Source organism: Aythya marila, assembly GCF_965140915.1.
Source record: "Aythya marila genome assembly, chromosome: 11".
NCBI lineage: Eukaryota > Metazoa > Chordata > Aves > Anseriformes > Anatidae > Aythya > Aythya marila.
Genome location: NC_139052.1, coordinates 15,944,373 through 15,961,979, shown reverse-complemented (window position 1 = coordinate 15,961,979; position 17,607 = coordinate 15,944,373). Strand labels below are relative to the sequence as shown.

General features: G+C 41.3%; 1 protein-coding gene across 3 annotated transcripts in view; it reads right to left on the bottom strand.

Annotated features, from left to right (window-relative positions):
- Positions 1-244: 244 nt before the first annotated feature.
- LOC309882458 (uncharacterized protein) overlaps positions 245-17,607 on the bottom strand; it is a 248,765-nt gene continuing 231,402 nt past the window's right edge. For 2 of the 3 annotated variants that reach the window (XM_082769584.1, XM_082769583.1), the window contains exons 6-7: positions 14,724-14,923; positions 2,327-2,485 (exon numbers count right to left, since the gene is read on the bottom strand). In XM_082769584.1, the coding sequence (XP_082625710.1) occupies positions 2,444-2,485; positions 14,724-14,923 (242 nt within the window). In that variant the 3' untranslated portion in view covers positions 2,327-2,443. Of the gene's footprint in view, positions 303-2,326; positions 2,486-14,723; positions 14,924-17,607 lie in introns of those variants that run through there. The other variant, XR_014318290.1, reaches the window with a different exon arrangement.

Sequence of the window (17,607 nt, the reverse complement as noted above, 5' to 3'; positions counted from 1 at the left end):
TAGCTCTCTACATACCCGTTCTTCTATGTTTCTAGGGGTGCTTTCCTTCTTCCCCCCTGTGAAATTACCTCTCAGGAACACATTCACCAAACAAGGTTTCCAGTTGGCAGGCACTAAAGTCAAAGAGATGTCAGGCTTACAGGGATCCACTGAGCCAGGGTTCCCGTGTGAGGCTAATTTGACTGTGGGACATGAATTTATTTCTATTTTTCCTTCTTCACCCTTGCTCTCTTTACAGGAAAGCTGAGCAGATAACTTCAGTCTTCTTCCAGGTTCCATAGCTATCTGAAGAAGAGCTTTCTCTGTAAGAATGAAAGCAGAAAAGATGGGTAAGAGTTGAGAAGTCTGTGATATTTGTTAACTGCGTATATATAGGGTCAGGAAATGTGAGCAAACCCCAGGAAAGTCATTCCCGAGCTTATAGGAGCAAACCACAAATCCTTAAATGTCAGGCTGGTAAGAGGGAGATAAAATGTGGCAGGGATTGACTGGGGCAAGTGCTCTAAGGAAATAGGAAATAAATGACTGACCTTGAGATTGAGTGTGTATGGTATAGCCCAGATGATGAAGCAGAGATTTTAAATGAGTTTTAGTGGAGATGGAGAAAGGATGAAAGAGAGATGAAAGAAAGGAAATCCGCGTACAGCTGGGCTAGCAGGGTTTTTACTTTTGTTTCGGCTAGGATTTTTCATTTTGCTCCCTCTGTTGAGGAAAAGCTTGAAACAAGTGGGTAGTAAGTTGATGAATTCATGAAGCCTAACATTTATTCTCTGTTGTGACAAGAATATCTCAGCTTCAAAGCAAAAGACAGATGGACCACAGCTTAGCAGCAATGTGAGACTGTCCCAGAAGAAATTAACCCACTGAACTTACACTGGAAAAATCAGGAGCCCAGAGGGCCAATGACTCCTTAAAAAAATGTGGAAGGCCTGCTAAAACTTATTTTTCTGCATAGTGATGAACCAATAAAATGGCAAAAGCTCTTATGTGCACATTTAATTACAGATAGGAAGAGAAAGGCTATGGGGGGGGTGGTAACACACTTTATATTTTTGGGGTGCTACATCTCCTTCCACTTTTGCCTACATTTTGGTCTCAAGCAGTCACTGTCAATGGGTAGCTGTTTAATGATTTACCCATTTAAAAAAATTATTTGTCCTATTCCTGAATTGCTGTGCACATCCCCATCACATATACATGTAGCCCTTAATGGTAAATATCAAAATCAAATGTCTTTGAGCACCCTGGATCTTGGAGACTGAATGTGCCCTGTGTTTATAGTCAGTGCTGCAAGAAGTGGCCTTCACGTCACAAGCTCCATCACTCAAGGGCCTCAGAAAATCAGAATTTTCACATGCCATTTGGTTCCAGTAAAAATGCAATCTTGTAGCAAAATAAACAGAAGAAAAAGCTCCTAATAGCACAAAGACCTAATTCAGAGAGTAGATTTCATTATGGGAATAGCATGTTTCTTGCAGCCTTAAAGTATCTCACAGGCTTTGGCTACTTCAGAACCTGATTCCATGAAAAGAAACATAGCAGGATAATCATATTTATTTGTTTGGTTTTCCACTTTGTTCAGTTATCCCAGCTTAAATCTAAGCCAAATGTTACATTAAAAAAAAAAAAAAAAAAAAAAAAAAAAAAAGAAAAAAAAAAGATATACATGTTTTTTGATTTACTAACAGGAGTAAGAAAATAGGTTACAACAGCCAAGACCAGAGGTCCTCATTTGTAACCATTTATCCTCATGTAGTTAAAGGTCACCCACAAATTATAGACTGTGGGTTCTAGCACCGTTTTATACATATATAAATATATATGCCTGTATTTACAACTGCTACATACTTATTTTCCACAGTGTGGTGCCCAGTGTTCCTGCTGCAGCCTGAAAAGGACCTGCCACACAGGAAGGCTGGCTGCTATATTTAACACAGGGGAACTTTTTTCCTTGGGTGGAACTGGAACGGACGGACGAGAGGTGACATGGCAAAATCAGTTGTGCCTGAGACAGCCAAAGGTAACTGTTGTGGTTTGTGAGCTAAATGGTTGCTTGTGTCCCAGATGAAATAGAGAAATAAACCTAGAAACTGGCCTATTAAGAAATCACTCAGCAAAAGCGGAAAATCTTGCAACCATTCTCGCCTGTCTATAAACAAAGGCGAAATTGGAATAACAAGCACAAGCTCCAAGCATCATCAGCATGTCTAAATAATAATGAGATTTTTTTGAGAATTATAAGTGTGAGGGGGGTTTATTTACATTCTGATTTATGATGCTTGTTTTTTTGTTTGTTTGATTGTTTTTCCCACTATTTCTCAGTAGCTCTTGACATTTGAAAAGCTGAAAACTTGCATTCTCAGTAAAAGACAACTGTAAATACTGTAAGACTAGCCCTAGGAAAGTGAGAAATAAACCTGTAAAAAATTCTTACCCAGCAAGTTTATATGGTAGATGAAATTATTAAGGAGCAATTTGTAGTCACCTGAAAAAAAAAAAAAAAAAAAAAAAAAAAAAAAAAAAAAAGGAGAGATCAGGTTAATCAGGTGGTGTGTTACCATGCAGTGAAAATTTATGCAAGTGAGAGGTAGCCTCTAGATTATCTATAACTTGCTGTTTGAAATTACACTTCAAAGCTGTCCATGCTTTGAGTGAAGGCTGGTCTAGATGACCTCTAGAGGTCTCTTTCAACCTGAAGTATTCTGTGATTTTCGGATTTTGGCATATATCTCTCTTCAGTTGGAGAAAAAATAAGAAATAAAATAAAAATAACACATGTTTTTCAAATGGACAAAGGAGGCAATCCAGGTTGAAAAGTGAGAGGTGAGAAAAATGAGTTTTTATGTTTGGAGTTTAAATGGCATTCTGCCTGCAGAATATTTTCTGCAGTTTTGACATTTTCTAAGCAGTTCTTCACTGAAATTGTACAGCTCCTTCAGGTCTGTGCTGCTAGGTGAAGTTTATTACAGGGTTGCTTGCTCTTAAAAGGGACTGCACGTACTCTGCTCTATCAGAGCCTGTTACATTAGGTACAGACTACTGTTGTCTCCCTTTGAAACAAAGGCATGAGGAACTCCTCCAGCTTCTTCTCCAGCTGCTGGGTTAATTTCTGATCAGACCTTTCAAGAAAAGTCACAACAAACTACCCTAGTCTCAAAGGGTAATTTAGGTTTTCTTGCAACCCCAACTTCCCTGCATCCTCTCCTCAGGAAAAATAAATGGAGAAAAAAAACAAACCTTGCAGTTCTTATGAAAGGAGCAGATTTGTCTCATTTAAAAATCATCTTTCACATCCCAGCTTTAAATGGCTATTTCTCTCTTCTCACTTCGCTTTTTCATTGCTCTTGCTCTCTGTGGCTGTGCAAGCACAGCAGCCCCAAGAGATCCAAGATTCAAAGGTCAAAGAGCAGCTCAGCAGGTCGATGGGACCACTGATAATCCCATGCTGCTACAAACTGTGATGCCTGTGGACAGATCTGGCATCCTAGAGCAGCCTTGAGCAGGCAGCTGGAGTGCTGTGCGGTTCCAGAAGGTAAGGAGGTAAATATATGGCAGTCCGCCTCAAAGGTGGCAAATCAAAGCACGACATGCATGGGGCAAATAGAGAAGAAAGCAAGCCCTGCTTCCCCTAGCTTTTTGCTCCCTCAGAGAATCACACAAGTACAAAACCATGAAAACAATAACCCCAGCTGCAGAGGCAATGAAGCAATTTGTTAGGGAGATGACATTTTTAATGAGAAACACTTGCTGGAGGAGAACAAAAGGCCCTGTTTGGTCAGAGAGATGCTCTTGATACTCTTCTGAAGTGCATGAAAAAGTAATTTCATTTAAGCGTCATACACAGAGCAGCTGAATTTCCTGAGGCTCCAGATGTTGTCCTGTGCAGATGCTGAACAAATGGAACTCTGTCCTGATGAAATGAAAAGAAAAAAGCAAGCCTTCCTAAACCAAAACCCATGCACCAAAGTATTTCACATCTTAAAAAAAAAATAAAAATTAAAAAAAATAAAAAAATAAAAAAGAGAGAGGAGAGAAAGAAAACCATGCAAATTGGGGAGAAAGGAAGTTCTTGAAAGCGACAATGTTTTATTGGACATAGGGCTAACTGTTCTTAATTGCACTATAGATAATTGAAGGAGCTGAGAATCTGGATTTGCAAAATACCAAGTTCTGGCTCTGTCGCCTCTTTTTCTTGGCTTTGTGCTGCTTCTCTTTGACAGTTATCTGGCTGCTATACCACTGATTTTGTTTCCTAGGAAGGGGCAGATCCTGTGAGCTTTTATTGGGCCAGAAGTTACTGGAACTTTCCTGGGTGAGTGTCAGGTTCAGAATCAACTGAAAAATTATAATCAATACTTCACTAAATGGGTCTCATAGCAAAAGCACAAATGTGCTTCCTAACTTGAGATTACACTAACTTGCTTCCCGAGTTTTGGGGAGGATAAGGAGCTTAGTGCCTCTGTGGTAACAGCTTTTGAAATAAGAGATCAGACCAAGATCAGCTCTCATGTTAATGAAGACTAATGAAACATAACGACCTTGATACTCAAATACTTCATTCCTGAGCCTTGGGATGAGTGACAAAAGTAGATTCAGATGATTACTAGTCTTTGTCCTTCTACATGGCCTATAGAGATTCTGATGTAAATGAGAATAGCCTTAGGCCTGTTGGCTTATGCTCTATTTTTTCCTGCCCTTTTAGGCTCTGAGAAATGGAGACTATTCACTCTTTCTTCCAAAGCCCAAGTTTCCTTCTGATACAGCATTATCCTTCTGCAAAGTGGTAGCAGATGAGCGAGTCTCCAGCGCTGCACAAATACGAGAGCATTCCTACCTCTTACATAGGCCCCTTCCTAAGGAGCAAGGCTGTCACAGACAACTCAGCCTTTGACAAAGCAATAATAAAAGCCAGGTTTGTGATGCTGGTCCATCAGCAGGTGGTACTGTGTAGTCAGTTTATAATGAACAAAGTGAGAACGATCTCATTTTGAAGGGGAATTTGGAAGAGGAGGTTAGCATCACATCTGACAAGAGCCCGGTGGGCAAAGCTAACTCCTGACACACCAGAATACACATGGAAGGAGAAGGAAGGAAGTCAATGAGTATGTTAAGATCTGAATAAGAATAGAGCTAAAACTTTCAAAAAGAAAACAACTTAGTGCGTGCAAGATATGAGAAACCAGGGACTGAGCTTTTGTTTCTGAGAGAAGTAGACACAAGACAGGGCTCAGAGCAGCTGCTTTCCAGCACAGAGGGAAGAAGATGCTTCCAGCATGGTCACCTCGTCTCACCAGTCACAGAGGGGTTTTTTCAGAGTTTAGACAAGAATGCAGATCAGAGGACTGAAAACAAGCATTCCTTGACTCGCTTCTTTTAAAAGAAATCCGACAGGTCAAATGAGCTAGTTTTGTCTAAGCTCAGTCAAACCTCATTTTTGATGACCTAATATAAGTATCAGCAAGCCAGCTAAGAGTCGTGGTGCTGGTGGCTGGTGGCTCACAGAGAAGCATTGTGCTTTGTAGGAAGCTGCTTGAAGCAATTCCATAAAAGTGATTTGACCTTATGATGGAAAAATCAATTTTTACAGAGTTATTGGGTGTGATCTAATGGCTGGACTGAATAGCCCAAATTCCAACAATAGGTAATGCTTTTAAGTGTGTGAACAGGTTTTGTTTCATGCATATATGGCCAAAATAATCCCTTTGCATACATAGAGAGTAGTCAGTGAAACTTCCAGTGAGTACTTATGAAAGACTTCAGGCAAGCAACATTCTACTTTTTATTCTAAAGAGGTTTGCATTAGGGCCTGCCCCTACCAGCACTAATCAGTATACAAGTCTTGATGGCTAATGAGGAAGAAAAATCACTTGTTGTAGAGAGAACAAGCATAAATCAAATTTTTTCACATTCATTTCCTCTAAGAACACACTACAGCAGAGTGTGCTCAAGCCACATGGGTTACGGGAGGCTTCATCCCACGTAACTTTTGCTGTAAGGCTTTTGGCAGAGAAAGCATTTTGTAAGACCACACTAACAGCCAATGCTGTGGCAAGAGCCACCACAAAGAAGACAAGCAGGGAGCAGTGCTGGAGGCCTGAGGACTTCAGGCAGCATATTTTTAAGGATGAGCAATGATAACACCAGCCGAGAGCAGCAGAGTTCATGAAGTCCTGCTCCCAGGAGGAAGTAATGCAGAGCTTCGCTGCAGCCCCATGTTGTCTCTCTCCTGCGTCATTTCCCTCAGCAATCCAAGCATCATCTGCATGGCAGATGCTACGTTGTCTTCAGCCAGCAGAGAAGCCCACGGAGGTGGGCTGTGTTGATGCGCACCAATTACTGAGAGCCATTTGGTGCCTACGCAGCAGCTGTAAGGGGAAGCTGTCTTAGGGCATGGGGAGGTCAGGAGCCCTCTTGTGCATCTCCATGCAATGTGGAGCAAAATAAACCTTTGCCATGGTGGTGTAGCAGTACCCAGAATATCATTAGAAACAACCTGTGTTCAAACTCCCAAGTGTCTGTATCTTTTTCAGGGACTATGTGGCCTGCTCAATATTTGATCTGATATTTCAGAACAATTAAAAAAAATTATCTCCTGAGCGTAAATATAAAGCAATTCCTGACAAGTATCTGGAATAACTAGCTTCCTCATGGATTGCTAAGTGAACACACTTATACCCTTTTAAACACCAGGGGATGATGATTTCCTCATTCAGGAATCATATGTGCATTTTCATGGGTCATTAGAGATGGATAGCTCTAAAGGTAGTCTAAATCTTTAAGCTCCCCTGTCTTTTAGCATGGGGGTGGAAAACCAGAAGAAAGACAAAGAGAAAAGAAATAATGAACATTTGCAAGGCCACTAATAAGCTATCGCAGGTCATTACTTTTATTTCCAATATGAATGTAAATTACAAACTGTTTTGAGAATCAGTTGCATTAGGCATTTACTTCCTAATGAGTGTGACTGCAATTTTAAAAAGCTAGTGTAGAAAATGGTAGAGAGTCTATAAAAAACCCAAGTTACATATTGGATTGTGTGTACACATAATGACTGTATTATTCCTAGGGAATTAACTTCTCCCTGCCCCCTCCCCCTGCAACTTTCCAGACTCTGAATCATTTTCTAATAGGATCTCAACAGGCAATAGTATTAAAAATGTGTTAGATGTTAGCATCTGGGCCAGGAAAAGCATGACAATCTAATATAGAGAATCTAACCGGGGCATTTATCCAAGCCTGCCATCCGTCTTTCCATTCTCTGCAGTCTCTCTCCCACTTCAGGATACAAAGATTGAGCAAGTCCTTAGAATAATGGCATTTAAATGAGGTGAAGCCTACCTGATGACATGTCTTTGCCAGACAGGTTGCAGGTCCCAGGGAACTGATACCCAAACTAAATCATCTTTCTCACAGTAATGGTAGTTTGAATTGAGAGTCAGTCCAGTACATGGAGGCAGACTAAAACCAGCAATCTCATTCCATTAAAGGGGAAAAAAGAGGAACCCCAAAGCCCCAGATGTCAAGATTTTGATGATTTTCATTCCACAGCAGAACAAAAATGAAACCTTTCAATGATACTCAAGAAAACTTTGAGGGAAAAAAGACAAGCTGGAGTAGTGAACTTGCTGGGTGGGTAAGATGAGCAAGCTGGAACAGCAACATTGGGAGAATTTGAAACAGGACCTTACTCCATGTCTCCATATTTGATAGAGGATTAAGTGTCAAGATCCTCCTCTAAATTAAACAAATCTCATAGCCTCAATCTAAACAGCAAAACTTAACAGCAAAAACCTCTTCCAGTTTCTGTTAAAATGACTTAATAGAAACATTCTCCTCAAGCATTCTCCTCAAGAAACTGACTGCTCTTGGCTTGGACTGGCGCACGCTTCGTTGGGTTAGAAACTGCCTGGATAGCCGGGCCCAAAGAGTCGTGGTGAATGGAGCCAAGTCCAGTTGGAGGCCAGTCACTAGTGGCGTCCCCCAGGGCTCGGTGCTGGGGCCGGTCCTCTTTAATATCTTCATCGATGATCTGGACGAGGGCATCGAGTGCACCCTCAGTAAGTTCGCAGATGACACCAAGTTAGGTGCGTGTGTCAATCTGCTTGAGGGTAGGAAAGCTCTGCAGGAGGATCTGGATAGGCTGCACCGATGGGCTGAGGTCAACTGCATGAAGTTCAACAAGGCCAAGTGCCGGGTCCTGCACCTGGGGCGCAATAACCCCAAGCAGAGCTACAGGCTGGGAGAGGAATGGTTGGAAAGCTGCCAGGCAGAGAAGGACCTGGGAGTGATGGTGGATAGTCGGCTGAGTATGAGCCAGCAGTGTGCTCAGGTGGCCAAGAAGGCCAACGGCATCCTGGCTTGTATCAGGAACAGCGTGACCAGCAGGGCTAGGGAGGTGATCGTCCCCCTGTACTCAGCTCTGGTGAGGCCGCACCTCGAGTACTGTGTTCAGTTTTGGGCCCCTCACTACAAGAAGGACATCGAGGTGCTTGAGTGGGTGCAGAGAAGGGCAACGAAGCTGGTGAGGGGCCTGGAGAACAAGTCCTACGAGGAGCGGCTGAGGGAGCTGGGCTTGTTCAGCCTGGAGAAGAGGAGGCTCAGGGGTGACCTTATCGCTCTCTATAGGTACCTCAAGGGAGGCTGTAGTGAGGTGGGGGTTGGCCTGTTCTCCCACGTGCCTGGTGACAGGACGAGGGGGAATGGGCTTAAGTTGAGCCAGGGGAGTTTTAGGTTAGATGTTAGGAAGAACTTCTTCACTGAAAGGGTTGTGAGGCACTGGAACAGGCTGCCCAGGGAAGTGGTGGAGTCACCATCCCTGGAAGTCTTCAAAAGACGTTTAGATGTAGAGCTTAGGGATATGGTTTAGTGGAGGGCTGTTAGCGTTAGGTTGGAGGTTGGACTCGATGACCTTGAGGTCTCTTCCAACCTAGAAAATTCTGTGATTCTGTGATTTTCAGCTTTTATTATTATTATTATTATTTTATTTTTCTCCTCCAATTCTAATCCTTGGGACTGTGGGGAAAATAAAAAATCTTGCTTTGGCCAGCATGAAATTTACTGTCTAGATTTAAGATGCCCATTTACCCTCTTCCTATTTATCACAGTACAACAGTAGAACATGAAAAATACCTGTATATTTCCAGTTTGCCTACTTTTCCTGAGATATGAGGGTGGTTAAAAATTAATCAGTCAGGCAGCATAGGGTATCATATTTGGATGCCAGTGTGCTCAAAGTCTTACTTCAGTAGTGCAGACTGTCAGGAAAACTGTTAAGAAACTGCAGCTGTCTCTAAAGGTTTAAAAATGCCAAAGGCAATATAAAGAGAGAAGTAAGGAAGAAAAGAGATTTTAAAGAACTATCCTATTCACTTGTTATAGCTTACCAAGGGAATCTTTGTCTGCAGAGAATGAAAGGAAACAAATTACACTACTATAGTACAGTATATAGTGGGTTCAGTATGCAACAGTTAAAAATGTTCTTTCTCTGTTTGTGGTCATTTTGAATAAATGAGCTGAATTCAAGTTTTGACCCAAACTTAAACTGGAGCTTTAATGCTTACAAATATCATTTTTCCTACTCAAATATGCAGAATGGGGTAGGAACAATGGATAGGGTGGGATTTCTTTGGATACCGTGCCCAGTTTCCTTATACTGCAGGTCCATATCACATCATTTTACCAGTCTGCCAAAACTTTACCTTAAAAGGAGGCTGTGTGCTTCAGTGAATCCTAGGAAGAGCATCTCATCTCACTGCTCTCTCATTTCAATCCCTGCAGTGCTCACAGGCAGGTTCTGACTTCACTAGAAGTGGCATTTCATAAGGCAGACTCCAACAGGGCTGGCAGCAAGTTGGCTAACAGCCAGCCTGGATGATAACTTCATCTGATGCTTTCTGATGTTCTCCCCAGCCTAACATCTTCCCTTTCATTTTCAATCTCTTCTTGCCATAACATAGACCAAATGTTGCTTTACTTTATTTGCATTGCAGTGGTCCTCAGAATTTCCATCAAACCAGAAAACATGCAAGACACTTCCTGCTGAGAAAGACTTGTGGTCAAAATAGAGAAAAGAGGGGGAGAGGAAAAGAGAGGCAGAAAATAAAGAAAGTATTGAACAAACAGAAAACATACCTTCCACCTTTCCAGTCCAACCTCAAGTCTCCATATTTATCACTATCCCTTCCAGTGAAAGGCCATTGCCCCATTTTCTAATAAAGTCCAAAACACTGGTTCAGGACTTGCCTGTCTTCACCAAATATTTACAGACTACAGTGGTTATCCTGCTGTTTAAAACTTTCTTATAATACATAGACAAATGTATGCTAAAACAGAACATCTCAAAAAGTGCTGCTACTGCAGCCCAATAAAGCTACTCTATTAAAAGGGCCAAAATTTTCCAACTCTGGTTTCCTGCTTATCCCTATAGATTTGTGCAGAACTGTTTGTGTCAGCCAAGTGTTCTACAGAAATACTTGTTTGTTTTTTCTCGTGAAAAGTCGCTTAAGAAATCAATATAACATCAAGACGTTGTTTCTTTATCTAATGTGGACATTCCACTCACACTCATCAATTCACCCTACATCCTTCGGGGCCAGGAAATCCCTTGCAGTCTTACACCTGTAGGGAAATATTATGGAATGTTTGAACTTGGAAGACATATTTCTTCCAGGTGCTCAATTATTACTTATTATAAGTAACACTTATAATTTGAGTGCATCTGTTTGGATGACCCCATAAATACACCGGTACTTCTGGCAACCTTGCAGCCACTGCACTTCAGCACCCTGCTTCTAGCTCAAAGTGACAAAGAAAGCAGTTCGACCTGCAATGAAACCTTGCTGTAGTTCTAACGTTTGCAACAAAGTACAGTTCCAGTTATCTCAATCTCTGACCATGCAATTCGAACAAGGACATCAGGATAAGGAATGCTAGTGTTTAAAATTAATAAAAATGTGAGTAGCTAAGTTCTTGTACAATATTGTCTAAAGTCTCTATGGACACCCAGTGGAGAACAAAGTCAGGCTTGTAAAAGGTGAGGGTACCCTGAGATCAGCTCTTAGCCCAGCAGAAGATTTAGAAGCTCCCGTACTGCCTGGCCCACACAGAACCATCTGCTGACAACATTAATATAGCACTTGCTTCCTGTAAGCCGTGCGACCCTCAAAGCCTAGATGGTCTTTGAATTACCCTGCTGAATGAACCTGCCATGATTTGGGAATCTGATACAGAAGTGCAGTCATGGTCTTACCACCGATTGAATTATAAACATCTCTCCAAAGTCCTTTCCAGTGCATGTGCTTCCAGTCAGGCGGGGAGTGCTCTAAAGACAATATGCATTTAACTACAGACATTCAGCACCTAGTGTAAAGGCACCTCTCTGTTTCTCGTAGCTCTGCCCACAGAAAGTCATTGCTGTGTTTCATCTAGCACTGATTCAGGACATGCCTGAGATAACATTTTTTTTATTATTGTTGCTTTAACCAAGAGACAAAACAAGAGACAAAAGTTAAAGCTGCTGTGACTGAATGGTGTTTATTTTAAAACTAAAGGAAAAAGGAAGATTTTCTTCCAAGGTTTGAGTACTTGTAAAGTTCTTATTAAAGTGTATAAAAACACAAGTGAGTGGAAACAGCATCTGCAATGGGTATGTGGGGCTACCCAGATGTTAAGGGACTTTCACAGAATTGCTATCTGAAAGTGATTATTAAAGCCACGAAGGTATGAAGCAGAGCAGTGCTCATTTTTATTACAAGGGAGCCTATGTGTAAGCATGTCCATGTATTATGCTATTGCATATTGCATCCATTATTCACTGCTGGTTTTGACCTATGACTTTGCTTTTGGCCATAAATGTTTACCTCAAACTAATTTGTGAAGAAACTGTTATATAAATTACTTAAATTACTGAGAATCACAGGAAATATCAAACATTTGAGTCTACACTTTGTTTAGAATATTTTCAGGGAAACTAATTTTGGCTTGGAATTCTCATCTGAAATCATTCAGTCTCATAATATTTCATAAGAACATTTACAGAATTGTTTTGAGAAAAAGAAGCCTGAAAAAGAGCAATAGAAATTCCTATTTGACTTTAATTAAGCATGCTTTGCAGACCCAGGGTTATTAAAATTGTCCACTGCAGATAGACTTGTGCTTATATATTGAATCACAGGCCCCCTCAAAGTGAAATATGTCATTGGTAACTTGCTCATAACTACTTATTGCTATACCATGGGGGAAGCCAGTCAGTAAGACAAAATCTATTAAAACCACTTTCTAAAGTTTCCACGCTGGGAGCAAATACCTTTTTTATTTTCTAGTATTTATTTTTATTTAATGTTTATTCTGCATAAATACAAAGACTGGGATCTTCTCCCCTGGCGAATCTCAAGGCAAGGGTTGAGGCTCCTTGCAGAACCTCTTAGAAATGTGGTGCCACCTTCTCACAATTGTCAGGGTGGGCAGGAAAGAGGACTTTGAACAACTCTTGGTACCCTCCTGAATACTGTCCAGGACTTGCATTTAAAAATAAAAAATTAAAAAAAATGACACTTCAGCTTAGAAAAGTAGAACAAAATTCTATGATAGATTTGTAAAGATGACCTCACTGTGATCTTTCTGCTTTCTGTCTATTTGGGGAAGAAAATGTTCATTCTCATGGGTTCTGGAATACTTATTTTTGGGATTTATCTCCCATCTGAGAAATCATAGCACAAGAAAGAACTGCTCGATCACATGAGTGGTAGATATGTCTCTCAGACCACACCTCCAGTTTTTAACTTTCATTGCCTGAAGATAACTGAAGGTGACAACCATGGGCCTCGTTTGCAGATCCTTCTGTGATTATCTCCTTCACATAGAGAAGTCCTTGCACGGTAAACACTTGTGTAAAGGCATGGATGAGCAACAGAAACAACTGCCACACTTCTGCTCCTGGAAAATTTATTTTAAATTTTCCCTTAAAAAGCTGTATGACCAGCACAAATACGACAAATACTTGTTACTGCCTGGTTGCATAACGGAGAAAATAAGAATAAGCGGGTAAGACTAGGATAAGAGCATGGATTAAACAGGCCAAGGCATATAAGGTGTTAAAAGAAAAAATAAAATGCTGTCATTGAGGATCGCTCCACAGGAAGGGCCGAAAGGCAGGGCCAGAACAAGAAGTCTGGTCAGTTATTTTAGCAACAGCAGTTTCAGCAGATTGTAGTAGCCAAGCAGTCCTTCAGCCAGGAGAAAGGGTTGGGCAGAGGAGTAATTGCAGATTCATAAGAAAAAAAAAAGGGGAGGGGGGGGGGTGGTTGTAAGAAAATAGCAAATAGCCCATAATAAAGGATTTGTAAGAAAAAAATTCTCTCTCCTTCTGTAACTGGCCTGCTAGTGTGATTTTGGATGTTCATTGTTATGCCCAAGTACATGTGGAGTGCAATCAGAGGTGAAAAGGAGGAGAGAGAAGGAGTGGGAAGCTGAACAAATGTCCTGTGAAAGGAAAGTCTGGAATAAAAATAGCATGAAAGCCCCATTTGGCCAGCATGGAGCCAGATGTGGCAATGCAGCATGTCTAGAAACAGTACTTGTCTCAGCTGGTGTGTGTCCATCTCTGTTTATATTGATGCTATATTAACATTAATACTGCATACTAATGCATTCCCAGCACGTGCAGAGGGGATCTCTCCAAGATAAAGTGTGTAGCTGAGTAATTACATTAATTTATCACACACCTTTGGCCGCTTCACCACCTCCTCCCTCCTGAATACTTTTTAGCTTTCCAAGCAACCCTTTATGGAAGAAAATCTTAGCGTTTAAGAGGGAGGAAACCAGTAGGGTTCTATAAAAACTGAATAAGGTATTACTGAAAATATCCTGAAGCTGTGTTGGCCCCGTTCTTCTTTTCCAGCAGTACAAATCAGTAGAGTCACACTGCTATTCTACTAGAAGACAACAACATTGATCATATCCAAGATCTGTACCGTGAAATTGTCTCCAACACTAATCAGGCTTAAACTCTCTTGTAAAGCTATTAATTCTAATTAAGATCTCTAGAGATCCCTAGCACTGGTATCTCACTCATTTATTGATCAAAGTCTTAAAAGCAGTTCAGATGTTGTCATCACTAGTCATGTTAAGGGGTTACTCTGCAACTTCTCTGTTGGTGACTCTCTTATTTTTCCAACCTAAATGAACCCTTGGTTGATCTGTTCCCTACAATGAGATGAGGTGAAAAAGCTAACAAGCACATATACCCCTTACAAAAAGATCCCATCCCAAGCAGAGCTGCCCTTAGGCATGACATCTCAGGGCAGACCCCAGTGCTCTCCATCGCCAAAGCCATCCTACCAGGTTGGAAGAAACTGAGGAAGAAGCAGGAGGTGAAGCTGAGGCTGTTTCCCCTGGTGACGAGGATTATAATAACCCTCTCACCACAGCCACTCACACACATAATTCTGTGCCATGGCTCTAACTAACAAACCAAACCAACTCTTTCTAAGAATTGAAGGATTTTGGAACTATAAGCCAACATGCTGGAATCGTTTGAAAAACAAAAACCAAACCAGAATAACAATAGATAGCAGTGCTGTGCTTTTACTTTGATGGGGTTGAGGCAATGGGATCCACAAATAATTACCATGTTCCACCAAGACGGACAGATGACGTTTGTGATTTTCAAGAGTCTCTCCTCCCCGGCCCCCTGCTAGCTCTTTTGTGTGGTTGCTGATACTCACAGCTACTTCATGGGACAGGACCTCGAAATAGGTTTTGCTGTTGCTGTCACATCTGCACCGCAGAGACTTCCTGGCTATTAACAACAAAAAGGCAGCTTGTTTCTGGTTGGGTGTCCTCATATCCCATAGCTTCCCTTCCACATCCATCATGTGGATGAAATTTGAAAATTGCCCTCCGTCTCCTCCAGACACAGGCATACCTGCAATGAATAAACAGTTATGTCCATTTATTACCTTCATAAATAACTGATTGCTGCTGAAGGCTTCAGGTTGTTCACTGAATGATTCCATGAATAAGTAGCATTGAGTGAATACATCTATACACACACACGGAGACCCACAATTTTATTTTATTTTTTTCGGCATGGGCAGGGCTTAAAATCCACTCAACTGACCTAGTTCTTGCCCACTAGCAAAATTACATACAGACTGGTAGATCTGCTTTAGGCAGTCCGTATGGGTACTTCATACATTTGATTTTCTTCTGGATCAGTTCCACCAGAATCCACAGTTTTGCCTGTCCCATTCCCTCACTGACCAATTCAATACTTTGCACTTAATAAAATAAAAAAAGAACCATCTTAAGGTATCGTTATCACCTGCATCTTCTTCATGTGGTATCTTTCCTTTATCCCTTTTTGAAAGATTCCTTTTATCTGCTTTTAATGGATATGAATACAAAGACAGAGAAAGTATGATTCAGCAGACTGTATTCATGCCAGTCTGACTCATGCCAGTTTTAAAAGAAGTTTAACTCCACCATTTGTTATTTGCTTCAAGGTTGCAGAGCTGAAATCCTATGATCAGAACCAGTCCTCAGAGTAGCTTACTCAGCAAAGCAAGCAAACAAAAGCCCTGGGCTGCTGAAATTCATGATGCTCAATTATTCTTCTTTTATATCAGCATATGGACATCTATGCGTCTCCACTGATTTAATTTACAAATGCATATAGCAACAGTAGCACAGAGCTAAGCCTATTTTAATCAAAACCAAATCTAACACAGAATGTGATGAGGTATCGAGTGTTGTGTCATGCAGCAAGAAAGGAGAATGAATGGTAAGGATTTTGCATCTGAAATATATTGGTAATATAAAAGTCTTTGCAGCTTGATGGCTCACTCAATTTGTGTATCACTCACCTCAGTTTGGTAGTTTCAGTATCCTTTGGGTACCACACGAAAATACAAATACAACATGAAAACAGAAGGGTTGTTTCAATAGTTGCAGGACAGAATGGCTCCGAGCACTAACCATAATAAATCTTTTAAAAACATAAGCTTTGAACACCTGAAAATTCTAAATATTAAACAGTAAGTTTCAAAGCTGATCAAACAGAACCAAGAATGTGTTTGATGCTTCAAAAATCTTGAAGAAAAAAAAATCAGTACATCCGCACTTTGGCATTGGTTATTTAAAATATTTCTTCTCATTTCTGACTCTGTTTAGACATTAAGGCAGTGAAATTCCCTTCAGTGATGCGATCCTACAGCTAAACCATGCTACTCACCTGCAGTATCATGTGAATAAGACCTGGGTTCAGAAGTTCTAATAAATCAATTTCATACAGCTGAATCCTGTCCCTGATACTTTTGATATGCAGAATTTGTACATAGCAAAGGGGAAAGCTGGCAGTGAATTTTTATTGCTCAAGGTGCGATCTTAATGCACAAAGCAAAGTCCCGAGACTAGAAAAAATGCATTTGCTTCTGGGAAATATTCTACATGCGTGAACACGTTAGGAAGACAGCTTCTTCTGGCTCTAGGTTGTGATCTCTATCTGTGGCCCTTTGTTCAGGAGCAGAAAAAGGGGGGAGTTAGGAAGTAGGGTCTGGAGATGGCTAGGGTAAGAGGCCCAGGACCTTCTGATATAATTGCAAAGCAAAGAGGACTAAACTCTGCCTGTTTCCTCAAGCTTTGTAAAGCCTGGCACAACAAGCTGAAGAGTCAAAAGCAAAAATGAGCTCAAGCTTTAGGCAAAAAGAAACCTGAAGTACCAGATAACTCGGGTGCTGATGCTTTTGCTTATGTAGCGGAGAACTACGCTGGGGAGCAGGAGAATAATCTGTGTTTTACAGGAGTTGGAGTTGTTGCTACACTTGCCAAGCTTTCAGAGTGACTGTGTCAGCTTAGTTTGACTGTTATGGAAACCTGAAGCCTTGTCTGGCTTATGGGCAAAGCTGGCTGGCTCTGCTGTCACCCCTTGGCCTGAAGCAAGGAACGTCAGCCAGCTCTCATCTCTTGCTCTGGTGACTGGCACCTCTGCTCTACTTTCCCCTCCTTCCCTTGCCCCCAGGCTGGCCACAGAGAGCCACCCTGAGGCTCTCCTGTCCCCAGCTGAGGCCCCTACCAGCCCAAACCTCTCACCATCTCCTGCTTATATAACCTGATCCCACTTCTACAGAAGCATAGGAAATCCACTGAAGCCATTCCCCAGATAATCCCCCAGGAATCACTTAATCATCTAATAAACTCTTATGACCCATTTAAGTGAAGGAGACCAGATGACAGAGCACTGCTGTCTGCTTGTTTTAAGGTCTAATTGAAACTGGAGAAGAAAACAGTTGAAATGAAGGTTTTCAAGTACCGGTTTATGCCAGGATCCTCCCTGATGATTCCTAAAAGTTGATTTAATCAGGGCTGACAACCTTCTAAGGAGCGATTCAACTCTTTTTAAGTGATGCAAAATAAACAGGGGCAAAACTTTCACCATTAATTTGAAACTGAACCCACAGGATTTATAAGTGTTGACACCTGCCTATGAGAAAATTACACATGGGTGATCGAAATTTCCCCCTGAGAGGCTCTACCTCCACCCGGATGAATTTGGGGATTTCACATTTGCTGGCAGACACACATACCTGCTCAATAGGCTTCTTGAAGGTC